The 25,102-nt window shown below is 50.1% G+C and overlaps 12 protein-coding genes across 12 annotated transcripts; 4 read left to right on the forward strand and 8 right to left on the reverse strand.

Moving 5' to 3' along the window:
* Window positions 1–164: 164 nt before the first annotated feature.
* AUEXF2481DRAFT_26707 (uncharacterized protein) lies at window positions 165–1,124 on the forward strand (the record flags this gene model as incomplete). Its single annotated transcript, XM_013491276.1, has 1 exon — window positions 165–1,124. One exon carries the CDS (start codon window positions 165–167, stop codon window positions 1,122–1,124), a length of 960 nt encoding a protein of 319 aa, XP_013346730.1.
* A 1,233-nt stretch (window positions 1,125–2,357) lies between these two features.
* AUEXF2481DRAFT_479711 (uncharacterized protein) lies at window positions 2,358–4,074 on the reverse strand. The gene is made up of 3 exons (XM_013491600.1): window positions 3,557–4,074; window positions 2,779–3,394; window positions 2,358–2,719 (listed from the first exon to the last, which is right to left on the reverse strand). The coding sequence occupies exons 1-2, from the start codon at window positions 3,829–3,831 to the stop codon at window positions 2,800–2,802; spliced, it is 870 nt and encodes a 289-aa protein (XP_013347054.1). The 5' UTR covers window positions 3,832–4,074; the 3' UTR covers window positions 2,358–2,719; window positions 2,779–2,799.
* A 74-nt stretch (window positions 4,075–4,148) lies between these two features.
* On the forward strand, window positions 4,149–6,022 carry AUEXF2481DRAFT_478984 (uncharacterized protein). Its single transcript, XM_013491601.1, has 4 exons — window positions 4,149–4,920; window positions 4,971–5,177; window positions 5,231–5,374; window positions 5,422–6,022. Exons 1-4 carry the CDS (start codon window positions 4,318–4,320, stop codon window positions 5,761–5,763), a joined length of 1,296 nt encoding a protein of 431 aa, XP_013347055.1. The 5' UTR covers window positions 4,149–4,317; the 3' UTR covers window positions 5,764–6,022.
* On the reverse strand, window positions 5,871–7,380 carry AUEXF2481DRAFT_2284 (uncharacterized protein; the record flags this gene model as incomplete). Its single annotated transcript, XM_013491182.1, has 4 exons — window positions 5,871–6,110; window positions 6,161–6,233; window positions 6,285–7,100; window positions 7,151–7,380. 4 exons carry the CDS (start codon window positions 7,378–7,380, stop codon window positions 5,871–5,873), a joined length of 1,359 nt encoding a protein of 452 aa, XP_013346636.1.
* Window positions 7,381–10,412: 3,032 nt separating this feature from the next.
* On the forward strand, window positions 10,413–12,000 carry AUEXF2481DRAFT_36837 (uncharacterized protein). Its single transcript, XM_013491383.1, has 2 exons — window positions 10,413–11,337; window positions 11,388–12,000. The coding sequence occupies exons 1-2, from the start codon at window positions 10,546–10,548 to the stop codon at window positions 11,682–11,684; spliced, it is 1,089 nt and encodes a 362-aa protein (XP_013346837.1). The 5' UTR covers window positions 10,413–10,545; the 3' UTR covers window positions 11,685–12,000.
* Window positions 12,001–12,157: 157 nt separating this feature from the next.
* On the forward strand, window positions 12,158–13,245 carry AUEXF2481DRAFT_2286 (uncharacterized protein; the record flags this gene model as incomplete). The annotated part of the gene is made up of 3 exons (XM_013491183.1): window positions 12,158–12,193; window positions 12,245–12,622; window positions 12,676–13,245. 3 exons carry the CDS (start codon window positions 12,158–12,160, stop codon window positions 13,243–13,245), a joined length of 984 nt encoding a protein of 327 aa, XP_013346637.1.
* Window positions 13,246–13,263: 18 nt separating this feature from the next.
* AUEXF2481DRAFT_480620 (uncharacterized protein) lies at window positions 13,264–14,208 on the reverse strand. The gene is made up of 2 exons (XM_013491602.1): window positions 13,462–14,208; window positions 13,264–13,405 (listed from the first exon to the last, which is right to left on the reverse strand). The coding sequence occupies exon 1, from the start codon at window positions 13,940–13,942 to the stop codon at window positions 13,472–13,474; it is 471 nt and encodes a 156-aa protein (XP_013347056.1). The 5' UTR covers window positions 13,943–14,208; the 3' UTR covers window positions 13,264–13,405; window positions 13,462–13,471.
* A 267-nt stretch (window positions 14,209–14,475) lies between these two features.
* Window positions 14,476–14,916, reverse strand: AUEXF2481DRAFT_2288 (uncharacterized protein; the record flags this gene model as incomplete). Its single annotated transcript, XM_013491184.1, has 1 exon — window positions 14,476–14,916. One exon carries the CDS (start codon window positions 14,914–14,916, stop codon window positions 14,476–14,478), a length of 441 nt encoding a protein of 146 aa, XP_013346638.1.
* A 2,026-nt stretch (window positions 14,917–16,942) lies between these two features.
* Window positions 16,943–18,324, reverse strand: AUEXF2481DRAFT_46060 (uncharacterized protein; the record flags this gene model as incomplete). Its single annotated transcript, XM_013491461.1, has 2 exons — window positions 16,943–18,163; window positions 18,298–18,324. 2 exons carry the CDS (start codon window positions 18,322–18,324, stop codon window positions 16,943–16,945), a joined length of 1,248 nt encoding a protein of 415 aa, XP_013346915.1.
* A 749-nt stretch (window positions 18,325–19,073) lies between these two features.
* AUEXF2481DRAFT_26716 (uncharacterized protein) lies at window positions 19,074–20,243 on the reverse strand (the record flags this gene model as incomplete). The annotated part of the gene is made up of 1 exon (XM_013491277.1): window positions 19,074–20,243. One exon carries the CDS (start codon window positions 20,241–20,243, stop codon window positions 19,074–19,076), a length of 1,170 nt encoding a protein of 389 aa, XP_013346731.1.
* An 838-nt stretch (window positions 20,244–21,081) lies between these two features.
* On the reverse strand, window positions 21,082–22,380 carry AUEXF2481DRAFT_26717 (uncharacterized protein; the record flags this gene model as incomplete). The annotated part of the gene is made up of 2 exons (XM_013491278.1): window positions 21,082–21,726; window positions 21,781–22,380. 2 exons carry the CDS (start codon window positions 22,378–22,380, stop codon window positions 21,082–21,084), a joined length of 1,245 nt encoding a protein of 414 aa, XP_013346732.1.
* A 513-nt stretch (window positions 22,381–22,893) lies between these two features.
* Window positions 22,894–24,582, reverse strand: AUEXF2481DRAFT_26718 (uncharacterized protein; the record flags this gene model as incomplete). Its single annotated transcript, XM_013491279.1, has 2 exons — window positions 22,894–24,157; window positions 24,209–24,582. The coding sequence occupies 2 exons, from the start codon at window positions 24,580–24,582 to the stop codon at window positions 22,894–22,896; spliced, it is 1,638 nt and encodes a 545-aa protein (XP_013346733.1).
* Between the last annotated feature and the right edge of the window lie 520 nt (window positions 24,583–25,102).

The raw sequence follows: 25,102 nt of genomic DNA on the forward strand, positions 1-25,102 counted from the left end.
CCCTTGTAACACTGACACACGACAATGTTCGATTCGTTTTGACATGACGAGTGCCATGCCTTCAGTCTCGATGACGTACGTCGCTGCTGCCTAGACGGATTCTCAGCATGAGGATTTTTCACACAATCTCAACTCGCCTCCTCGTTCATCGAGATAACATCACAATGGACTGTACCACAGACGAATACATACAAAGGCAGCGAGGTTGGCTTGGTAGGATGCATCCAGCACACAAAAGTGACACCGACACCGCACCTCCACAGCCGATATTGGACCCTGAGTCACCTCAATGGCACATCACGCAAGTCTTCAAAGACCTCTTGGAGACAAAGTATGATGCTCAAGAGGCAGCTCAACGTCTAGCAGACACCATAGTATCATCCTCGGACGTTTTAAAGACCTATTCAATCATGTTGGGCTGCTTTCTCAACGCAGTAGAATCCTTCTCGAGCATGGAAGTACATACTCTCTTGTCAAACTTCTTAGCCCATCTAGCCAGTCTACCGGACGCCGTAAACAACAGACCCGAGCCCTTAATCATCAACTCAACATACAAAACAATAATCCAACCAGGGTGTCCCATCATCGTAGATTGGGCTGGCAGAGACGATCATCTTTGGCGCGATCTCCCCTACTTATCCATGAACATCACAGAAAGTATGCAAGGACCAGAAGCCTATCTCAGTAGAGACGAATCAGTCTCTGTCGCAACACAGAAGTGGAAGAACATGAACACATTCATCGCTATATTAGTCCGCGATCATGGCAGCACTTTCCCCGAATTGTTTGGAAGCAGGATATACTATGCATTTTCGTGTATACCATGGGCGCTGGAGTATCCGCCAAGGTCGCGATGGGGAAAGAATATGGCTCTACATCTTCCGGCTGCTTGTCAGTGGATTCTTTTAGCTGCAGACGAGGTTTGGAAGGCTTTAGACGATGGATGTGAGGGTAGACCTTGGACGATGGGTGCAGGTCAGCTTTGGAGTAATCAAGATGGTGGTAATGAGGTTGATGGAAGGAGATGGGCTTTTTGGAGGTACAGATTCGAAGCACTCAGCGAAGACCCACGTTTGGATGCCGAGACGGCTGAGATGGCGTTGCAAGTCTCGAGGCTAATGTGATCGATCTGTAACACCGCTGGCAATGTAGTCAAGCGGGCAGAGGAAGGCCATCTGAACGCTTCAAAATTCTCACCTGGGCGTTCATAAAGCTGTGTAGATTGGCTCAGAAGTCGGTGGATGAAGAGACAGTGAGTGGACACCACATGAGTCGAGCTCCCAGGCGTCTTTGAATCTATAGTCTTGAAAAGTCAAGGACGCAAACGAGGAAGGCGCGAACGATCGAACTCATGTGCGCATTGTCAGCAGTGAAGCAGGAAAGAGCGACTCACTACACGGGTACACAGGCCGCGAATTTACACTCACTTTCTCGAGCACATGAATTTCCTAACTGCAGTGATGATCCAGTCGTCACTGCCTCACTGCTGCCTAATCCGTCACACAACACCCTTTGCTGCCTAAACCCATGACTCATCCCCCTTCCGCTCTCTCCTATATGAAGCTCCCTTCCCCTTCGCCCGACTATCCCTCTTTCTCCTCCATCCCAGTGCAAGGGCAATATCCGCGTCGGTGAAGAGACATCTGAGGCCGGATTTTTGCTAGTTGAAAACTATCAACTGACTGCTTCTTTTGGCTTCGGTCGAAAGGGAATTTTTGGAAAGCACATATCGGAGGTTCTTCATTAATTGTCTGGCTGATAAGGCTGGTAGTTGGAGAAGAGTGCTTGATGACGTGAAGGATAGAGAGTGAAGGAGCTGATCAGATGACTGCGACAGTCTCGATCTCAATCTTGTATTGACTTACACATGTCGGGGATCGCACGAGACGACTCGTCAGGAAGTTGCAGACCACACGTTTCGACATGTGACCGGCCTGTAGAACACCACGTCTTTTCTAAGAACCTCTCGACAGTCGCAACAGGGTGTGATCACTTATAGTGGGCGAACGAAATCACAAAGCTCACGATGAAGTGGTGATAAGAAGTTGGAACCTGATGGGTTCGAAATATGCTTGACCGGAAACGATAGGTGACTACGGACCTTGAGGGAATGACTTGGATTAGTGGCGCGAACGATGAGGAGAGTGAAATGACTGCGACAGGAGTTGGATGAGCAAAAGATGGTTCAGATATCAGTGCATACTTCATGGATCAACCGAGTAAGACCTCAGGACAAGAGGCATAACCACTTGATCACGGTATGTTTGTCTCTGTATCATATGTTGTCGTAAAACTCCTGAAGATGCTGATACAGTCGCGGATTTCTAGTCTCCAGAGAAGACGGTTGCACTTTTCTGACACCACCAAAGGCTGGGACGGAATCTGACAATTTATCAAAGCCACCATGCTCGGCGTTGATGATTATGGAAGCTACCCTGGCAAGCTTTTCGTACCGACCTGCGCCGGATCCAGGTTCATCTAGACGGCTCAAACATGAAAGCGCGATCACTACCACTGGAGTCAATGAAGAGTTGACTCCTGGGATAAGACGTTGTTCATCCGAGGAGCCTGTCTTTTCGATTCTGTATCCGCAACGTTTGAGCAGCGAAGAAGCATGTCGTGAGAGCGCTTCATGATCCTTGAGGACATGGTATGATTGGTAGATTCTACTTTCAAGCAGCAGACCGCCGAATCGAACCATATCGTCCTTGTAGATGGTCTGAGGGTATGTCTTGTCAATCTCGGCGAGTATTCACACCATGGCATCTACGTTCTGACCTGGCTTCTTCTGTCCAAGTCTCATTCGCCCGGCTGGAATGACGTGAGTATCTCGGTGCCTTTCATGATGTCTTTTGTAGCTTTGAGACTCAATAAGTCACCTATGGAACTGCGCTGCGTGTTTTCCAGACACGAATGCCTTATGTTTTGACAATGTCCCAAGAGCGTAATGGACGTCTTGTCCGGACCAGACTCGATGTCAGGAGTGTCACCATACGGCTCGTGGGGACGGTGGGGTGTCAGAACAATGGCGTTATAATCCATTTTGCCTTGGAGTGTAAACACATCCACGATTGGTGCGCCGTCGATCCAAGTAAGATCTGATGTTTTTGGAGGAGCATCAGTGTTGGAGAGTCGAGGTGCGCTGTCGAATAGCATCTGGATGATACGAGAGACGAGGACAGCATTGGGACTGATGTCGAACTTGCTTCTGAATGAATGAACATAAGGATGAGTCTTCTCGCATGCAACGAGAGCGCCGACCGAAATATCCTCCGTAGCAAACAAGCCTGGAGCTCGCCCTTTCGGTGCGAAGGTTGTGACACGACGGGTAAAGCTTGAGCAGCTCTTCACGTGTTGCCATAGGACAATTTTTGCTACCGCGCTTCTGACCCTTCTTGCCTTCGTGAGTGGACTTCATCTTGAACGACGAGGAGAATTTGGAGGGTTGACTTCGGTGCCGGGCACAGAGCGAGGAGAGCCGGATTCTTAAAGCAATGCCAGCCTCCTCATGCTGTACTCCAGCTTAGTGACCTACCCCTCAAAGCTTACTACCTACATCATCATGATCCCGGTAAAGTGATCTATAGCACTCGAACCCCATACAGGTGACAATATGCTGAAGACAATTGACAGATCGCAACTGCCTGCACGTAGACTCACGCGGTGTATGTCAAACCGGTTGCCATGACATGACACGCGCTGATCGCCGGCATAAGCGCTCAGTCTCGAACGCGCGATTGCCGCAGGACACCGACGATTCCAATCGACGTACAACTGGACAGTGACGACACCTCGAAAACGTCGTCCGGAGGGATCAAACCAGATCAACATGGAAGATGAACGTCGAAGAGGTTGACGGCATTGCGGCGCGGGCAGCCGCTAGCTCCTCTTGCCCGGTGCCAAGAGTGGAGGTGCTCCTTCCAGTATCGTGAAGCGCGCTCCCTGTCCTCGGGCCGAGAATCACGTCTCGAAAGAACATCGCTCGTAAGTCGCTGGAACCAACTCGACCGGACACCTATGTCGTGAAAACTCTTTCCGAATAGAGCATTGATATGGTGAATACATTCCTTCCGTTGTAGACGATAAACTTAGGGCTAGGGCTATTACGAAGCCAAGCTTGAAAGGCGCGCTCAGAAATGCTACAATAGTACAACATTGACACGTGCGCTGTAACGTGGCGGCAGCGTCGACAGGTTGGTATATAAAAGCTGGGTCGTCAATCGAGTACCGAGAATCACTCCTTCAGCATACTATCGCTTCCTTAAAGAGCCCCCAAGAGAATTTGGCACTTCATTCACTGGAACAGTCATTGCGAACATGGCTACAATGACTGAGACAATCGAACTCCAGCCACGAGAGACTACTGCACCCAAAGACGATGCCTCGGATACAGCTATCCTAAGCTCGCAGCAAACGTGGAAGAGTCCTTCCATCAACAAGTACCGAGTGCCAGTTACTTTCTGGTCACTGGCTGTCACAGGGATGAACGATGCATCCTATGGCCCGCTTCTCCCGTATCTTGAATCATACTATGATCTCAGCTATCTCATTGTCTCTTTGGTCTTTTTATCGCCATTTGTCGGATACACTCTTTCGGCACTCATCAACAATTCAATCCATATGAAGTTTGGACAGAGAGGAGTGGCAGTCATGGCGCCCGCTGCTCATTTGATTTCATACATGATTATCTGTCTGCATCCTCCTTACCCCGTCCTCGTCGTCGCTTTCATTCTTGCAGGCTTCGGTAATGGTCTGGTCGACTCAGCTTGGAATGCCTGGGTTGGTGCGATGCAGAATGCAAACGAGATATTAGGACTTCTTCATGGTGCTTACGGAGTCGGTGCCACTATCGCGCCCCTGATTGCAACATCTATGATCTCAAAGGCCGGCCTTCCTTGGTACTCATGGTACTATGTCATGGTATGTGTGTCGTGGCACGTGCAGCGTTGATGGCTACTAACCATGACCAGATTGGTGCCGCGACTATTGAGCTGGTGACCTCTGTGCACGCTTTCTGGGGTGCGAGCGGCGCTGTGTACCGCTCCGCAACGTCCGGAGAAGAACACAAGGGCGGCCTCGCTCAAGTGACTCTGAAGATGCCTGCAGCCCGAATTACCTGGTTGTGTGCAGCATTCCTTTTGTGCTACGTCGGAAGTGAAGTTGCTCTTGGTGGCTGGGTAAGTACTATCAATGTGCAATAGAGGACAATCTACTGATGTAACCTTCTCAGATCGTGCAGTTCATGCTTAAAGTCAGAGACGGCGAAGAGTTTGCAAGTGGTATGGTCTCAGTCGGCTTCTGGCTCGGCATCACAATGGGACGTATCGTACTTGGTTTTATCACACCTCGCATCGGCGAAAAGCTGGCAGTTTCAGTGTGTTCTTCGTCATGACTTCACAGAGCCCATACTAATGGTGTCAGATATATCTTCCCATCGCCATGGGTCTAGAGCTCCTTTTTTGGCTCGTGCCATCGTTCTACGTTTCAGCCGTCGCAGTCAGCTTCCAAGGTTTCTTCTTGGGTCCGATGTTCCCAGCCATCGTCGTGGTTACGACCAAGCTGTTGCCGAAGCATCTACACGTTCCCGCAGTTGGATTCGCAGCTGCTTTTGGTGGTTCAGGCGGAGCCATTTTCCCGTTTGCAATTGGTGCTTTGGCGCAAGCCAAGGGTGTTCAAGTGTTGCAACCAATCATTCTTGCACTATTCGGTGTGCAGTTTATACTGTGGCTCTGTCTCCCCAGGATTGGTCGCAAGAAGGACTAGATACGGTTGTGTCCGAACGCTCTCTTATTCGTAAAAAATACTACACACTCCTCGCGATGTGTTTGGATACCTCGGACAGTCGACCAATGTCTAATGGCCCCGTCAATTTACTCTTGGTGTAGCTCAGCGTTTGAAGACGTCGGGAGAGGTACCAGCAACCAAGTAATTGCAGTGGCTGAAATCAAGCCTACCAGCATCGGCTGGAGTACCCAAACGCCCTTGTGAGAGCTGACGAGTCCTGTAATGACCGGAAATAACGAACCGCCAACCTGTGCGAACACGAACACTAATGACAGCGCCGTCGCTCGGATATCTGCTGGAAAGAGTCTCGAGCCGACCGATATGCCCTGACATTATCAGTATGTTCTTCCCGCGAAATGCGCGTCTTTTGACCTACAGTAGCGAATAGCGGACCGGAAAAGAAGCCCACCAAGCTGATCGCGACGGCTGCTGCGACAGTGTTGGGCACTCTGGAAAGCGTGTCAGAGATTGTGTTGTATGGTGGGTTGCACGAAACTCACAGCCAGAACATGATCTGGAGCCCAATACAGATGACACAATAGATGCTGACCATCAGCCGTTCACCAAAGCGACGGGTAGGTTCAGGCAGAATCAGTCTTCCCAGCAATGCTCCCCCACTAAAGCCAGCCGGAACATATCCCATCGATACTATGTTCCCTTTTCGTACGTTGACCAGATACTCCACGACCCACCCGCTGGCTGTAACAGTAGCGCCCAGGTAGAAGAAGTAAAAGACACTCAGGAACCAGAAGCTCTTTTGAGCTAGAGTCTTCTTGATGAGTCCAAGTGCGTTCTTCTCACTTTGAACCTGCTCAGCGACGGTCGAAATAGTAGTGATTGTATCATTCGATGGCGCCGAATCCGAAGATCTAGCTTTCAGACGTAGCGTGTCTCTGAAGGCGACCGAACAAAGAATAACATTCGCAACACCTAGGCCCAGCGGTATCGTATAGAAGAAGTACCATGGTGAAGAATCACTAGAGGCGCCTCTAGACGATGCAATTGGCGAGGCAGCAAATGGTCCTGCCAGACAGCCTGCCATATACATAGCATGGATAAACCCTAGCCACCGGTGTGCTCCCTTGGCTGCAACAGCAACGTAAGCATTGGCATGGGTGTCATTATACGCTTGCCCAACACACGTGAGCCAAAAGGTAGTGACGTAGACACTAAAAGGCGCTGGCCAGACTCGCAGAGCTTGAGCGATGACTTGTAAGATAGCTCCGAACACAAGCATTGTACCAAGATCAAGACGTTGGCTCATATGTGTATTGGTGACAGCAGCCGTAAGCCATCCCAGGAAGCTCACTCCATAGCTAGGATCATTAAAATACCCAATAGCATCTCAGATGAAGACTTGGCTTACATACTAGAAAGGATGGCTGTGTTGATATCGTAGTCGCGGATCACCCATGGGATCAGAACACCAAGACTGCCATCATTGACTCCGGCGACGAAGAATGAGAAGCCAGCACTAATGAGTTTCAACAGAGTCGTTCTGTCAAGATCAGAGGTCTCTGAAACTTCCGCCCCGGGATTATAGTAGGGAAGCTCTGTTAAGACGATCGAGTTCTCGTCAGAAGCTTCGGCTTTCATTTTTAGATATAGGTTCGATGCTGTCGTGCGTCTTGTAAGAAGCCTTTGCAAAGGTAAAACTCATACTGAAAGACGGTGTAAGAATTATGTAGGTTTCTTTGGTGCTAAAAGCAAAACAGTGTGGTGTCATGCGCAAGGAGGGGTGGAAGCTGGGAAGTCACGGCTTTACGGGCCGTCAAGCCGATGATGCCGTGACTTCTCAACCTCCCGTCATCAATGACCACTCATATCATACTTATAGAAAGACACAGCACATATTGCGACCGTGACCCTTCGTAATGAAGCAACAAGAGTGACTGCTCTCGATGGATGAATCCGAGAACGTAGAAATAGTTATGCATTTTTACAGCTCCCACTTTTTCGGATCACTGCTCAGGAGATACTACTCTTCTACGCATGTTTCCTCTTTCGCGTGTAAAGTTGAGCTATCTTCATGCTGCTATTCGGGGTCGTAGATTGAGATAGATGCTTGGAGATGTAGGGAGAGGAAGGAAGGCGGGCTCTGCGACAACTGATCTCCAGGTACAAAGGTTGTCGAAGCTTCAGCCTTTGTGGTATGTCTATCGGGTGTGGAGATGTATGATTTTGGTCGTCTTCATGAGAGTTGATTGTGGGAAGCTTGTCTGATCATTGTTATATACTCAGGGACTTCTAGACGTAACAGGCTTTGTAACCAGTGCATATTCACTCTCCTAAAAAGTACTCTGGATGCTTCCTGTGTCGAGTCATAGTGTTTGTCGCCAGCTACTAACACCATGTCATGGTCTAGACCCCGTGACTCCCGGATCTTGCAAACCATATCCCCACCCAAGGTGAAATCAGGTCAACATGATGTTGTACAAAATGCTGAATCAATCGTCAATGATGATAACCTCGTGATCACGCTGAAGGTTGCTGATCACGCCAACTCGATTGTGTATGCGGGCCATATCGCGTCTCAAGTCGATCAGTACGTCATCAGGGAGACGGCGGTCAGGAGGAATTGACAAGGAGCTTCGTTGCTACACTCCAACACTCTATACCAGCAGTCAACGCAGATTGAGTGTTGATTCTTTCTTTGTTCCATTTGGAGAGCCGATGGGAGAGGAGTACTGTGCGTCAGGGTACGCTGAGTGTGCAAGTCCGTGAAACTACGAATGGGCAAGGTGGGACGGGCATTGGCCAGACCGGGCGGGGGAATATGCTCGACCTTTCTGTACTGTTAGCAATGCAATTGAGATATGCTCAGTTGACTCACGCGGTCTCTGTGAACAACCCTGGATACATACGTTAATCTATACGACAAAATTCGAGCGCGGAACTCTTTCTGCAAAGAAAGATACTAACGGGTCGTCTAATGGGCTTTGAAAATAAAGGAATGTCCGCAATGTGCAGTCAAGAAAGGAGCCGGCGAGTCAGCAGAGAAAAGAAGCAAGAACGTACGGCCTTTTTAAGGCGTGTACCTCTGGATCTTGTCGAAGAATAAAGGCGAGTTGATCTAACGAGAAGCAACAAGCTGTTGAGATTGCTCAGCAGCAAGGGTGATGCAGATGCTGACTTTGCATATCGATCGAACAGTCCGAAAACCGACAAGTCATCTTTCATGTGACCTTTCGGAAGGGATCCTTGAGACCATGAGTTCCAGCAAGATGAAATTATTCTCGAGCCGCATTTTGTGAACCAGGTTGATGAAGTCAGAGGCATGTAAGAGTGTCCGAGATGATAACAGGTGGCGCACGAACATCATCTACATGCAACGAAATCGTTGTATGGCAAAGTCTGCTGTCAGCAGACAGGGCTCGATTCCTACGGACCTGCTTTTGACGTGTAGCACAAAACGCGAAAGACGTGGTACAAAGCCCCACAACCTGGAGAAAGAGCCATGCACAGGCTTCCGCAGATAGTATAGAAGCCAGGGAAGGAACTAGAGATAAAGAGACCATCTACTCTTCGCTGCTGATCAGGATCGGCACGTCTTCTGTACCAGAAGCTTGTTTTTCTGCTTCAATCTACCACCCAAATCTTTGCAATCATGTGCCGATACGAAAGAATGGTCTGGCCAGGATGCCGGCATGAGAGCGAAACGTTGATCAAGCCATGCAAAGGCGCTTTGGAGAAGCGAAGAGCTTGCGAGTGGCTTCAATGCCAGCATGAAGTTGTTCCGCACCGCAACGAATGTCCAACTTGCAAAGACAACGGAGTCAGCACCCGAAATCCGGATTTGAGAGCCTACAAGTTTCATGCTTGGATGCCTCGTGATGATGTCGAAGTCAAAGTAGGATATCTTCTGGAGTGACGTCGCGGCCTTGTCGTTCAGTGGTTGCGATACCAATTTGTTGTACCGACGGGGAAGGCTGGATACAAAGAGCACTCCTGAAGTTCTCCAGAAGACACCGCCAGCGAAGAGATCTCAAGAAAGTGTCCAGGAATCCTTCAATGTGTGTTCTCAATCAATCCAGATCATCCGGCCCGACTGACAAGATCAACATAGAACAGGAAGCACAGATCAGCGCCCATCAGCGCCCATCATGCGCTGAATGAAGCGTAAATTCTAGTATTGGTGTCGCCATGGAATTCTAGAAAGGGGGACCTGTGAGTAGACAGAACGGACAGGCATAGCGTGCCCAACCAAAAAGTGGCCGTACGAGAAGCTCGAGTACTCTGGACGTAACAACGTTCCTTGCGAGCATGCAGACTGTGTCAAGTGGAAAGCACGTCTCTCGGAGATGCCTCAAGAGACATTGAAGAAGATGCTAGCAGATGCACCTCAACACCGTATTGATTGAGAGATTTGATGGGCCGTGCCAGGAGATGGTGGCTATGTCAAGGCCTATTGAGAACACATCAAGGACAAGTGTTGTCTAAGAATTGTGCCATGAAAATGGACGGAGCACGACACTGGAAGATGCAACAAGATGGTATAGGTTGACCTTCTGTTGACCTATGGAAGTGGAATGGAGCCTCAAGGGGCAGGACGTGACGTTGTACGAAGCTGAGTCAGCGAATGACAAAAGCCTCGGCTCAAGTTGAGCCTCACCAAGCTCTCCCCCACCTCTCAATGACGCCCCGCAATAACCGCATGAACCGGGGCAAAGGAGCCTCTTGCTATTGATTTGTAACCACTACAAGATAAGTCGAGCAGCCTTAGGCTCATCGTCCTTTTGTCTGTGAACCTCCATCTCCAGAATGCCGACCGCTATCACGATCCGCAAGGTTGACGGCAAGCCCGGTCAAGTGTACTACCCTCTAGAGAAGATCAATGTTCCCGAAAGCACACCCAAGGACAAGCAAGTCGTCGTGAAGATTACCGCCGCCGCACTGAACCACCGAGACCACTTCATTCGCCAGCATCTTTACCCTGGCACCACGTTCGGCGTACCGCTCCTCGCAGATGGCTCTGGTATCGTGACATCGACAGGCTCGTCTCCCGAAGCAAAGAAATGGCTGAACAAGCGCGTTATACTCAACCCCGGCACTGGGTGGAAAGATGACCCAGATGGTCCCGAGGATCCCAAGGGCTACTCTATACTTGGAGGAACGAAGCTCAATCCGCTTGGCACTTTGACTGAGAGTCTCGTCATTGACGCCTCCGAGTTGGAAGAAGCCCCCAAGCATCTCTCGAACGCTGAAGCTGCTGCGTTCCCTCTGACTGGTCTTACTGCTTGGAGAGCGACTGTGACGAAGAGTGGAAACTGCAAGCCTGGTCGTAACATCCTCATCACTGGTATCGGTGGTGGTGTGGCGTTGATGGCTCTGCTCTTTGCAAACGCTGCTGGTGCCAATGTCTTCGTGACTAGTGGAAGTCAAGAAAAGTTGGACAAGGCAAAGAAGCTTGGTGCTGCCGGCGGCGCTATCTACAAAGAGGAAGGATGGGAGAAGAAATTGCTTGAACAGCTACCGAAAGACAGAAAGTTCCTCGATGCTGTCATTGACGGTGCTGGTGGTGACATCGTCCAGAAGACTTTCAAGATCTTGAAGGTGAGTTTTGTGTATGCTTGTTGAATTAGCGACGTACTAATGGTCCATAGCCTGGCGGTGTCATTGTCTCTTATGGCATGACAGTAGGCCCACAAATGCCCTTCACAATGGCCGCTGTACTTAAGAACATCGATCTTCGTGGCTCCACAATGGGCTCGAGGAAAGAGTTTACCGATATGGTCAATTTTGTTTCATCCAAGAACATCCGACCAATTGTCTCGAGAACAGTTACTGGAATTGACGACCTTGAGGGTATCAACGGACTCTTCGAGGACATCAAGAATGCTAGCCAATTTGGCAAGCTGGTCATTGAGCTCGAGAAGGGTTCCGAAGCTAGCAAGCTGTAGAGAAGCCAATTTCATGATTTACGAATTGTCGTCCGCCACGACGTTCTTGACCCTTATGGCAAGGCCTCATGGTGCTAGACTGCTGTCCAATGCAGCCCTGCAACACAGAGGATCCTGTAGTGGTCCCAAGCAACGTTTCACATTAATTGGGGTTGTGGTCTAGTGGTATGACATCTTCTTAGCATTGTTCTTTGAACATGACTGAGTGGAGAAGGTTCTGGGTTCGATTCCCAGCTACTCCAGTTTTTGCCCGGTTGAGGTCGTGTAGCATGAGGCTTTTGCTCGATAAATCAAAATTTTGTTCAATGCACCTACTTTTGCGGAAACGGTATAGACTAGCGGCGGAGGTTGCTGAAGCCGAAACGCCGATCATTGGGCGGGCTTGGCGGGAAGCTGTGCGCGAAGCATGACGCATGATTGTTTGCGCGGCGACGAGCTTCAATTGAAACATTAACTTTCTAAAAGCAGCAAACATGTCGGGAGGCTGGAATACTATCGAATCAGACGCTGTCAGTGAATGCAATCATATATACCAATCAGCGCATGCTAACAAGTTGCAGGGCGTCTTCACATACTTACTCGAGAACCTCGGTGTCAAGAACGTTCAATTCGAGGAACTCATCTCATTAGACGCACAAACACTGGGCGAGCTCTCACCACTGGGAGTCATCTTTCTCTTCAAGTATAATAATGATGGTCGTAAATCGGACGGACCGCTAGATGGCAAATTCGACTTTGAAGCAACATACAACTTGGATGATGCCGAGAGTGCAGGAGATGGCCAGGGCAAGGTGTGGTTCGCTGCTCAGACAATCCAGAACGCCTGCGGCACACAAGCACTTCTCAGTGTCTTGATGAACAAGGACGACAAGGATGGTGTTGAATTGGGGCCTCATCTGTCAGACTTCAAGGACTTCACAGCCGCCTTCCCACCAGACGTACGTCAATCACTGCACTAGCAGCCAACCCTCATGCTGACCGACACTCTCAGATTCGTGGCGAAGCCCTCAGCAACAGCGATCTCATCCGCGACACGCACAACTCCTTCGCCCGTAGCTCTCCTTTCGTATCAGACGAGACCCGCATGGCCACCCAAGACGACGACCTCTTCCACTTCATCGCCTACACCAGCATCAACGGCAAGCTCTACGAACTCGACGGTCTCCAAGAAGCACCCATCAACCACGGTCCCTGCGCTCCCACAGACTTTGCCGAGAAGGTCATCCCCGTCCTACAACGTCGCATCGAGAGATATCCCTCCAACGAGATCCGCTTCAACTTACTGGCCATGTGTCAAGATCTTCGTGTCAAGGCAAAGGAGTTTGGCGATGACGAGATGGTCTACCGCGAAGAAGAGAAGAGACGTGCATGGCAGTGGGAGAATGCTCTTCGCAGACATAACTTTGTTGGCTTCGTTGGCGAGTTGATGAAGGGTGTCACTGCTGCGAAGATCGCAGACGGCTCATACGACGCATGGATTGAAGACTCGAAACAAAAGACGAAGAAGAAGTTGGAAGAGAGCAAGAAGAAGGGCTACAACCCTGATGAGATGGAGATGTGATTACGACTCCCTGACGATTAAAGAACAGCCTCCTATCCGGCATTGCAACTGCACAAGCTTTTCTTGACCACTCCCGATTCAATTTCGGCTTTTCCGACCATACTGGTGACTGTTATCGTGCTGATGAGTGACTTCTCGATAGGACATTCGGCAGTTTATCCTACCACCCATCTCGTCAGCTCTTGTATACACACATACACAGAATATGGGGCTTACCTGGAATCTTTCACTGGGAGTTGTCCTTGGAGTATGCTTTGCCCTCAGAGCCACCAGCCTGTATGGCTTGATTGCGTCTCAGAACCTCACAATCGGCGCAAGGGCAGGGTCCTTCGGTGGGAAGCTCGTTCATGATGAGCCACTTCCACTCAAGACATGGCGCGATGACTCCTCTCTTGAGGCAGAGCTTCTCTTCGGTCACAAGGTTGTAGCGGTAGGGACACGAGACATAGCGAGTGACTCTCTTGCTGCACATGATGAAGGATGTTTGGTTGTGATTTGATTTGACGCTGAGAAGATATTGTTGTAGTGACGAAGTCAAGGATGGGAGCAAGCGCATCTGATCATGTCGAGCAAAGAGGACGCCTTCGAGAGGACAGTGCTTTCTAGCATGTTGAGAGAGCGTGTTGGAGCCTTCTGCTTTCACTTGTATTTGCCCTGGAAGGCTGCAGCTGACAAAAGATGGCAGGTGCGAATCCATTCGGCTTCTCAGTATTGAAAGCCGACGCGACAGGCTTTTTCTAAGACAACTTCGAACACTCTCGTCCACCTGAATGTTGAAAACCCTTGCTGTGTCCGCCCTTGTTGGTTTTCGGTATAGGGCATGAAGAACGCTCTACTGTACTGGCTGACGGATATGACAATTCATTGACCATATGAGCAAAGGAACTGGACGCGCCGGAACTAGTTGAAATGTCTCAGGTGTCCGACCTCTACAGCAGTCAAATTCACGTCTGCTCGACCGCGCTACAATCTAAGATAGTACCTCTCATCGAATACTGACGGTACAACTACCATCCATTGCGCCGCACTTGTCATCAAGTCGATGCCTGGATAGGGCGAGATAATCAGTCCTTCTGATAGGGACGGGCTGCAAGAAAACTCACTACATGTTTCGATTGTTCCTAAGAGGAAAAGTATCATTCATCAGAGACCTTGAAGCCTCCCGTCTCGACCTGTTGCACAATGTCCGCACACATATTAACTTTTACCATCCGCCTGCCTCTTCTCCATTCACGAAGGTCCCACGCCATCATCGAACTTCAGTCTAGCCAACTGCCTCCTCAAGGCCTCCGCCGCGCTCATTTTGCCCTCGATCATCTCTTTTCCGGATCTCCTAAGCTCCTTTCCCCATTCTCTCAAGTCTCTAGCGTCCTCCATCTGCCTTCTTTCCTTCTCCGCTCCCTCTGCAGCCTTCCTCTCCTCCTCAGCGATATTTTCTTCCTCTCTCATTTGCGCCTTGATTTGCCTGATTTCGTGCTCCTTGAGCTTCCCGCAGTTTGAGCAGGTAGCGTTGGAGAACATTGCTGGTGAGGAGACAATCCAAGAGTGTGTTGAGCCGGTACGGCAGTGGCGATTGTTGATGAAGTAGTGAGAGCACTTGTGAGAAGATGAAGGCGTGAAGCCAGTCTTCTCATGGCAGCAGGGCGTGAGGAGTTCGTGGTAGCCACACATGGTTGTTTCCTTCGACGGTGTATTAGAGGTCACGACGGAGGGGCTTCGTTTCTGCTAACGGTCAAGAAGGCAACTAGAGATTTACAAGTGACAGACAAATAGACTCTAGCTGGAGCTTAGACTGTGTATCTTGATGGAAGATATATACATCATCGATGCAAGCCATGCGCGTGCTTTGAGTTTGTTCCAGGCTTGTGACAGCTATGCCTATCATGTGGCTGGCTGAAGACATGACTGGTTGCAAGATCATGCTAAACATAGACCTGACTTCTACGATATTTTGATGCGTCAACTCCTCCTTCTACCAGGGTAGATTCTCCCGTCACACCAAAAGCCTGAACATGAATCGCTGTTTGCCATCAGGCCTGAATTCACGACACTAGGCCAAGTGCCACACAAACTTGAGTTGTCGAGTATGCCTGGTTCTCGTACGTCCTGGAACGTCAACAGCACTATGTCAAGTTGCTGCTCCGCCTACTTCTTCTACAATCGTGCTTTCCATCTTGGTATCTTGCAAGCTTTTCTTTTTCTTTACATTCTCGACTGAAAACTCACTATATACACAAGGAGACGTGACACCTGCAGCTTTACATGGTCGTAAAGCTCCGTCGAGGTCGTCGATAGATCTGCTCTCGTCGACACCTGATTGCGACGTCAGTCTGATCAGGCTCCTGGCGAGAGCATCATGGACTGATTACAGATGGACAACAAACCACACACGCTGTGTCCTTTGACTTCATCGCCCATCTAGCATTGACTCCGACATGTTTCAAGGAGGGTTGACCGGTATATCTCCACGATAATCGCGCTTCGAGGGCGTCTTCGACCATTACTTTGCATGCAAGAGAATTATATACTTTGTCTCCAAGCCTTCTCGCAACACTGCGAGACCGATTGGGTCAATTGCATGACACTGAGATCGATTGACATTGATCTGGAGGTCTCGTTCGTCTGGCAGTCATGGTACGGCTCTCTATATCTGATACTTCGAGTTGCGAGATCGAGAAGTCGACGACAGCGCTCCAGGACGGATTTGGGATAGATTCTGATCTCATACAGTACTTTCCGCCGTATATTTGGAGGTTGGATCAACTCATCCGACGATAAAAAGGCCATGTCACCCTGCCACAGAATCAGTATTCTGGACGGGTGCTCGATGTTTTATGCTCCACATGAAATGCTGGTAGTCTTGTTTGTGTCTTGTTTGTGTCTTGTTTGTGTCTTGTTTTGACCTACACGGTTGAGACCATTGCTGCCTTGGATGATTGCACTATGTATCGCACATCATGGAACGTCATGATTCCAGAGAGAAGCCAATCTCCGACTATAGCATTCCTCATCCGCACATCCCAACCATCCCAACCATCCTCCACACTCACGACAGACTGCTTCTCTCGCTTGTGTCAATTGATTGCGGCTTGTTGTCGCGTTATATGTTGCAAGTCTCGAGCGACCGATGACTCTCGGGTCACGGATGGGAGATCGTGATGGCCGACGCTCGTGGTCGATGGAGAATGTGTAGTTGATCCAGGGAAATTAGGCACAGCATACCAGCAGAATGACGCAACGGAGTGCGGAGCAATAGTGGCTCGTTCGAAGCCCGTGATTTGAAGTGGTGGGCCGGCGACTGGTGTGGTGGCTATCCGTACGCGAGTATGATCAGGGGTTATATGACATGAGTTGATGCACAATAGGGAACTAGACATGGAGTCTAAGAGAAGTGTGCTTGTTATTCCTGAAATCATAGTGACCCTGTTGTATTTGGAGGCCAGGTCATTGACCGACATTGATTCTTTCTCGTCTCATCACGACATACAAGGCCTTAGATGATGCCTGTGGAAAGGCAGAGTGAAATCCTGGATTGATCCCTTGCTCAGAGAGAAGTGACGTTTGGTGATCCAGGGTGACCATGAAGTGCACAGGATGACCTGTGTCTCCAGCACTGATACCGTTCGAAATCGCGTCTGTAGAAATGCACAATGATATCTAGAACAGAGAGCATGCTCAAAGAGAGTTTGTCTATCGTCTATATGATGACTCTCATCCCCCAGCCTCCTGTTAATCCCCTCGCAATGACAAAAGCAATAGATGCAGCAACATACAAACACCCAGCAAATATGATAAGCCCATCATAATCATCACCCCCTCCCAATATAGCACCCGCAATAGGAATACCCATCAAGGTGCCGAAACTACTAATCGTGAAAGTCGTCCCCGTCCTCTTTCCAATATCCTCGGTCTTGCAGACCTGTTGAATGCAGACAGGTGTCAAAGAGATAGCGGCGCCGGACCAAAAGCCAAAGAGTACTGTATAAGCAATGATGCAAGCGTGAGAGGAAGAGCCGATAAGCCAGAGGAGAAAAGTGAGGAGGGAGCAGAAGATTGCTGTAGCGGTCATGGTGTTCAGACGACCGTAGTGGTCGGCTATGTAGCCGGGAAGGAGACGGCCGGGGATGGCGGAGGCGTTGAGGATGGGAATAAGAGCGTATGCTAATTGTTGTCGCATCCCTGCATGAAGAGCTTGATCAACCAGAAAAGTGTAGGGGATGAAGACTGCAAACTCCACCAGAAAGATGGCAGCAGTAGTAGCAGCATAAGGCGGATCCTTAAGTGCCATGAGATCAATCTTCGCTCCCGCCGTCTTATTAGGCGGAAGACGACTGCGAAGAAGCAAACAAGCAACACCGCAAAGCCCAGCACAGATGAATCCGATGATCCTTATCGCCCAGCCAAAGCCAATCTTTGGCGCCAGAAAAAGGATGATGAGAGAAAATGCCAGTCCACCAGTTCCACCAGCCGTACACGCAACCCCCATCGCCAAACCCCTTCTCTTATGGAACCAATGTCCAATCGCCGAAACAGCTGTAGTAAACAGACAACAAGTGCTCAAACCCCCCAACACACCAAAAGAAAGTATAATCTGATAATACTCTGTACTCACACTCAACGTCATTAAACTGACCACCAAGCCCACACTTCCCGTAATCACCAACACCCTGGCACCATAAACATCAAAAAGCGGTCCAATCTGTACACCAGCAAAGTAGAGAAAAAATGGAAAAGTTGAAAATATCCAGCCGACTGATGAGGACGAGTAAGTTGAGAGTTGATGTGTAGAGATCCAGGCGTGAAAGGTGCCGATGGTGTTTAAGAGGCCCATGCCGGCTGTCATGGCGCACCAGGATCCTAAGACTACTAGCCAGGCTTCGAGCCCGCCTTCGGGGTATTTTTCGAGGTCGGAAGCATTCTCAAGAGACTTGTCAGCAGAGTCCGCGTTCGACAAGGTGGGTTGTGATTTTTCGGAAGTTATCCGGTGTTGAGGCGAGTGTTTCAGTTCATGTGATTGATGTTCATGTAACGACCTTCTTTCTGATAGCCCACGATGTACGGCAGTATTTCCGTGGTCATTTTGCATATTTGAGAAATGATGGGTGTGGTCCAGTCAAGTCGGCGTCATGAATTCGCGTTCGCCTCTTCCAGGAAAGAAAATCTCACGTCGGTCGCGCACAGTTTTCAGTCGCTCTCGGGAGCATTGATATGGGTGCTATCTCGTACGAGTAGTCGGAAGGAACATTTTGTCACAAGATCGGATCTTATCGTCGCTGACAAAGATCGGTGACGGCTCGAGTCAAGATAGGAAATGTCCTTAGCGGCTGTTCGACGCGGGTATAATTTATCTTTTTCTTTTTCTTTTTTTCTTCTCGCCCGTCGGCCTTCCGAGTTAGGAAAGAGTTACCCCGACAAGCTTGACTTCGTCAGGTGTGGTCGACCACGTTCGGAGAGTAGCTTCAGGAAAATGTTATGTGTGATTTGAAAAGATGACCTTCCTCTCTCAGATGACAGCTCGCAGCTCGCAGCTCGTAAATAATTTCGTGCATCGTTATCGAATCGCAAAGTCGAGCATTTCGCGCTTGAAGTACAATGAGAGTAGATGGTGAGACGGCAAATCACCCTTTGTTCTTGCCAGCTGCACAATTGCACATTCTGTTACTTCCTCATCTGTAGTAACGTCTGATATCCTATTCCTCCTCCGACTCGCTGTCACTTTCGATCTGTGGCTTCCGGCGGTCCTCTTTTTGGGTTATGCTAGGTTCGACATCCACTTCCTCCTTGATCGGCTCTTCTTCATCGAACTGGAGCTCCTCGCTCCTAGAACATTATGCAGAATCAACTCTGGAAGCTCTCTCCGAGGCAGCATCGTCGTCTTCATTCTCACCATCGATCTCGAGCTCAAAACTCTCACGTTCCCGGAAGTCCTTTTCACGTGTGACTTCATGAGCAGGTATCAGACTTGCTGTATCACGATCTGGAGCATCGAAGATTTGGATGGCTTCTGCACCTGACTCTTCAGCATGTGCCATGAGCAAAGTGATGGCGGCTTCGGCACTGGGTCGACTCCTCACCGCTCTGGGTTTGTCGTTGGAAGTCTTGTGAAAGTACCACAAGAAAACAGGCTTATCTTGCAGACCATTTCCAAATACCAGCTCCTGGAGACGACTTTCTGACAAAACTCCTTGATCGAAGAGATTCTTTGCAAGCCCAAAATGATCGCGCTCGAGGATGAGCTGCTGGTTGACGATAGTTACGCGCGTGATGTAGAGGACGAGTTTTGAGAAGAAACTCGTCTTGACCTTGACTTTGCCAGTAGGGACGAATTTTCCCAACTCCTTCTTGTCATCATTGGGGCTCGCGAAACCGTTCGTGAGACCTTCGACGTCCTTGCTTTGAAGTCTTGACGAAGCAACAGACGAGGTTAGCATCGTTTGTGAAGAGGTGGTGGCTGGGCGCTTGGAGATCCCTGTTGTTTGCGAACTGTGCCGACGCTTGGACAGAGGCCAGCGGCTTTCATCTCCGTCTCCATCATCGTCTTCGTCGGCTCTGGAGCCAGCAGCTCTTCTTCTTTTCCCATTATGTCTATCAACTTTGGCGCTCGAGATGAATTGCTGAGTCACGCATTTCATGCTGTAGGACTGCCCCGGTCTAGGCTTCTGGTAGATGAGGTCTGTCGTGAACCATTCGGGTGGATTTGGTCCATGTCTTTCGACGAACAGATCAGGACGATTTCGGACCATGACAGTTTGAAGCAGATGCCGTTCTGATGACATCGCCGCGTTAATACCAGGAAGAGAGCCAGGCCCTCCAGATTGCTCTCCAATGGCACTAATCACGAATTCTGTTGCCTCGATGGCCTCTTCTGTCGTCCAGCCGAAAAAGTTCCGAAAGTATGCCTTGGGCTTGTATTTGTTGCTGATTTCCACGTATGTCTTGAGACTTTGGTAGGTCCACGTGGAAACGTCCTGAGCATTGAATATGGAGCTGGTTGTCATGGTGAATGGTGTAAAGACTGCGATGCAAGCCAAAATCCGGTCAACGTTGAACAGCTCTCCTGAAGATGACAAGGTGCCGATTCGAGAGAATGTGGAGGGTGTTGCAGATTCTCCAGGTTGCTGAGGCGGAAGATGTGACGATCCAGGGAGAAGTGCTCACAAGTGAGACCTAAGATACAAGCTTCTCGATGTTGATCTGTGGTTGGTGCTTGTAGAATCGAACTGGAAGTGAAGATCGACTGCGAATATGATACAAAGATATCAGTATGTGGAAGTCTTAATGGAACGCAAAATAATTGTAGCGAAGCTTCACTGCGCGATGGAAGGACCAGTAGTAGACTGATCGATCACCAGACTCTCTTAGGGAAGCCAGTGATGCTATCTAGGGCTTTCGAGGACAGCCTTATGTCGTTCAGGGGCTTGCGACGTGAGTATCTCGATGGCAGAGTCGAAGAAGCTGTAGGTGACCTAGGTCTGTGAAGTCATTGCCAAGTATATAGAGATCGGTGGAACATGAATCACAGGCCGTTTCCGTTCCTGGGTTGAGGGTTCGCAGGGGAACGAATCACCAAATCCTGACGTCTTTCAGTGAACGGATTGTGGATTGTCGAGAGCCGAGGATCGAGAGTCAACAAGACGCGAGCCAGTGTACAGACGGGTGAGTACCTGAAGTTTCAATCTTCGTAAATTTGTGAAAGGCATATGTAGTTGATGACTGTCCTACCATGTACCTCCGTTGATGCTTTTTTTATTCTCCCTTCCTGGTGACTGATAATGGACCGATAATCCCGCTTGAACGCACGACGAAAAACAAAACACAAGATCAGAGAAGGTAAGACTACCTTACCTCTCTGCCGAAGCCACGAGCTCTCATGGAAGCTTCAATGGCACTCCAGATCTCTTCCACAGTTTCACGGTCTCTCCATCTCTGTTGAGCAGTCTGGCCATCACGGTATGCGTCAATACCGACGTTCAAGACACCTCTTCCCCAGCCCTTGATGCTATCAGGAATGAGCTCGTTGCGCCAGCCGACGTAGACACCCAGAGAGTGGTTGAAGAGCTCAGCAGGCTGACTCCACTTGTATCCCTTGAATTGCCAAGCTTGACCTGTGGTAAAGACAGCGACAACACGGTTCCAGTAGTCGGGCTTGAAGTTATCAGGCGACTCGACAAGAATAAAACGCAGAGGGCGTGTAGGGTCGATCGAAGGCATGACACGGTTGACGTGAAGGATGTTCAGAGCGGTCGAAGTGGTGGATGTCGGAGGAGTGTAGACACCATCCATGAGGAAGGACTTGACGTTGGACAGGCGGAGGAGCGACGAGGCTGATGGGGAGAGAAGGATGATGGGCTCTGGACGGCGGCCACTGGAGGGCTTTGCAGGACGGATAGCAGGAGCGGGTGTGACAAGGGCAGGCGCAGGAGCGGAGGCCTTTGAGCGGCCCAAGAAGGCTTCGGCGTACTTGCGCACATGCGAGAAGTCCTGTGAATGGAGTTAGTCGGTGGGAGAGAGGGAGGCAGAGCGTGGTCAGCATACAGTGGGCTTGCTGCCTCTGAGCAGCGTGTTGCGATCGCCCGTCTTGCGCTCAAGGGCATAGATGTCACGCAACTTGTCGTCCTCGGCTCTAGCATCCTGCATAACGACATCGCCGTCTCCGCTAGCCATCTTCGCAGCATCGTGGGCCTGAGCGCGCGTCTGGCGATTGTCATCTAGACTTTTGATGAACTCGCTGTCATTCTCGCCAGACAACCAATTGATCAAGTCAAGCTTCTCGGCAAAGACCAGGTTGCGCACTTCGCTGAGACCAGTAGAAGTCCGCGCCGTGTTGACTTCTTGAGTTGCAGCAATGTAGTCTCCGGTGCTCTTGTCCTTGTTCTGCCAACACCAGAAGACACTGGCCAAGTCGAGCGCGCCATTGATTTGCGATACAAATCTCGTTGCTGTCGTCAAGGGGAGCGCGGTGTGCTGGGCGCCATCGGTAGCGGATTGTGTGTTGAAGAGTAGATGGGATGCTTCGGTCAAGGGCGCAATGTCGCTAACAGAGGAGGCATCGGCGCTGCGAGTCGGTAACGGCGGCGACGAGGCAGACAGACTCGTCCGGAACAGCGTCAGCGCATCAATATCTCCTGCGCTCATTGTGGCTTGTTTGTGCTTGTCGACTTGATTAAATCGTGTCTCATGTCGGCCAGCTTGGTCGCGACCAAGTCCAGCTTGCAAACGCGGAAGGTCTGCCGCGTCTTGGCACTCATCATGCCTTCCGCCGTCATCTCTCACTCTTCACTCCTGCATTTAAATACATCTGTTCATGTTCATGTCTCGTACATGATGGCCTCACACAGGCAGTCTCATGTCGTGTTAAGCTAGGTACCTGAGCTATCCTTCGTCTCAATGTAGAAGCCACAAGGCCATCCGCTAAGTCACACTTCGTCACACCAGCATGTTCCTGAATGTTGTCAACTTGCGTTCCTTGCTCGCCCTCCGCCCAGCTACGTCGATGCCTTTCCCATGTATCGGACATAGCAACTTTCCATGCATCGAGTTCTTGATGTGTAGAGGACAAAGCGGACTGGTAGGAAGATGTTCGGGTAAGTCTTTAGCAACTTCTTCCTCAGCATTCGCCAACTCAGCCTCCACCTGTTGCATCCTTTTCTAGAAGTAGTCCGATGTGCCGTTGCTGTCCTTGACCGGCAGGCCTACGTTACGCTTGAAGTCCCAAGGAGCAGCTAGCATTCGCATGTCGACGTCTGTTGATCCGGCTACCGAGTCCCGGCGCGTTTCTGCTTCGTCACTTTCGCCTGGAGGATTGGTGTAATCAAAGAAGAACCCTCGAGACCTTGACCCCGGACTCATTGGCGTTCTCACTGGCGGCGTGTTGACTCTCTGCATCTCGGACGGCAAGAAGCTCAATCCGGCAATTGGGCTCTGGATGTACTCACGACCATCTCCTCCGAAATACGAATCTTTACGCTTGGGGCTGCTGCTTGTGATGGTGCTTTCGGTTCGGATTGATACGTTGGTCCCTCTTCTTCGACGGGAACGGGAATTGAACAGCCCAAAGCATCCTGGCGTGGGTGAAGGCGACCTTGACATTGTCGAGAGCTGTCTAGATCGGCGTCGGTCTGGACTCTCGTTCTGCTGCAATTTGGTGGTCTGTCTTTTGACTGGGGCCGATACGATACTGTGTACTGTCAAGACTCGCCGGACTCCTTGGTTTGGTACCTCTTCGGTCGGGGGCGGTGGATCTGTTTGCTCGAGTTTCTTTTTGGCTGGTTCCTCGACCGAGTCCACCGTACTCACGAAAGAGACTGACCTTCCTGGATGGTCTGATCTTCGACCCAACTCTCGTGTGGGTATGGAGTCGCTCGATCTCTTTTGCGTCATAGCAGGCGGTATGAGCTCATGAGACGCCAAAGTCCGATTGGAACCTCTGGGCGGACTGCCGTGCTTTTCTTTGTGTGTTGAGAGGCCAATCGAGCGACCAGGCGCGACGGATGCTTTCGCACGGCGAGTTTTTAGCTTTGAGTTTTGGAAAGAAATATGGCCATGAGCTGCGTCATGGCGGTTTGGAGAAGCAGTGCGCGATGTGCTCGATGCTTCAGAGAAGGTTGACGATTTGGTGACAGGTTGAAAGCGAGGACTAGGTGGAGCTGATTGGATAACAATGGCGGGTGATGAAACAATAGACTTTGGCGGAGCAGGACGAGATGGTACGGAATGCGATAGATGCGGAGGTGATCTTATGACCCTCTTGAAGTTCCGTTTTGTGACGCGTTCTCTGCTCAAAACATAGGCAAAGCTGCTGGCGTCTGAGTGTGAGTCTTTCTCGCTGGAAGATGATGTTGGAGTGGGCGCAAAGCTAGTCGGTGCTGGTGCAGGAGCAGTTGGTGTTGGTTTATGTTGTGCAGGGTGTAATCTAGTAGGCAGTCAGAATCGATAAAACCGAAGTCACATCAGTGTAGCTTACTCGATAGTTGGTGTTCGAACTAGAGCATGGATGTTTTCGTGATCTGTAATAGGCAAAGCAAAGAAGTCTTCGTCAGCATGAGTATTGGTAGGAAGCTTCAAATTCCTTTGAGGGCGTTCTTCCAAGCGAAGGGGTCCTGCGATCTCGAATGGATTTGTGAAGAGTTGTGTCTTTGGTGATGGTTGTGGTGAGGGTGGGACTGGAGGTTGTAGTCCTGTTCTTGTTGACTGGGATAACGCGCCCTCATTCCATCCCTCGAAGAAGTGGGGTAGGCGGCTCTTTTCGAGGGAAGGGGCTCGTCTAGGCTGCTCTGACTGCTGCTGCCGCTGCTGCTGCTTGACGACTGCGATGGGCTTCTGCGGTGGCGCCCACATGGTCTGTTGGTGGGTTCCTCTGCCTTTTTCTCAGATCTGAATATACCACTTGGGTTGGAGAAGCACAGTCCAGCAAGAAGTACTGCGAAAACGGAGAAGATACCACGCTGGAATGTTCGCTTGTCGTCGACGTAGTCGTAGTAAGGCATGGTCTTTGAGAGTGGGTAGCGGGATGAGATTTGAGGTGTGAACGATGAAGAGCGGCTTTCAAAAGCAATCTAACATCGAGTGGAAAAGATAAAGCGAAAAGAAAGAGTTTAGGTGTGCGCAAAGGAGGTTGTCACGCTCGTCTCAGGCCACAATTCACGATGTTTTGTTCGCTCTGCTAGAGGAAGGACCATCCTACTGCAGCTTCCGCATCTGTCGTGCTCGCGAAGCTTGACACGTCGATTCCTAAAGTGTCTACCTACCTGCACATTCGAGTGCTCTTGACTTTCCAACTGGCTGCCGGTCCGCCGTCTCTGATGCCTTGCAAACAAGAGTATGGTCAGGTCCGTCGTTCTGATTCGCTGTTGACGAG

This window comes from Aureobasidium subglaciale (assembly GCF_000721755.1).
Source record: "Aureobasidium subglaciale EXF-2481 unplaced genomic scaffold scaffold_3, whole genome shotgun sequence".
NCBI lineage: Eukaryota > Fungi > Ascomycota > Dothideomycetes > Dothideales > Saccotheciaceae > Aureobasidium > Aureobasidium subglaciale.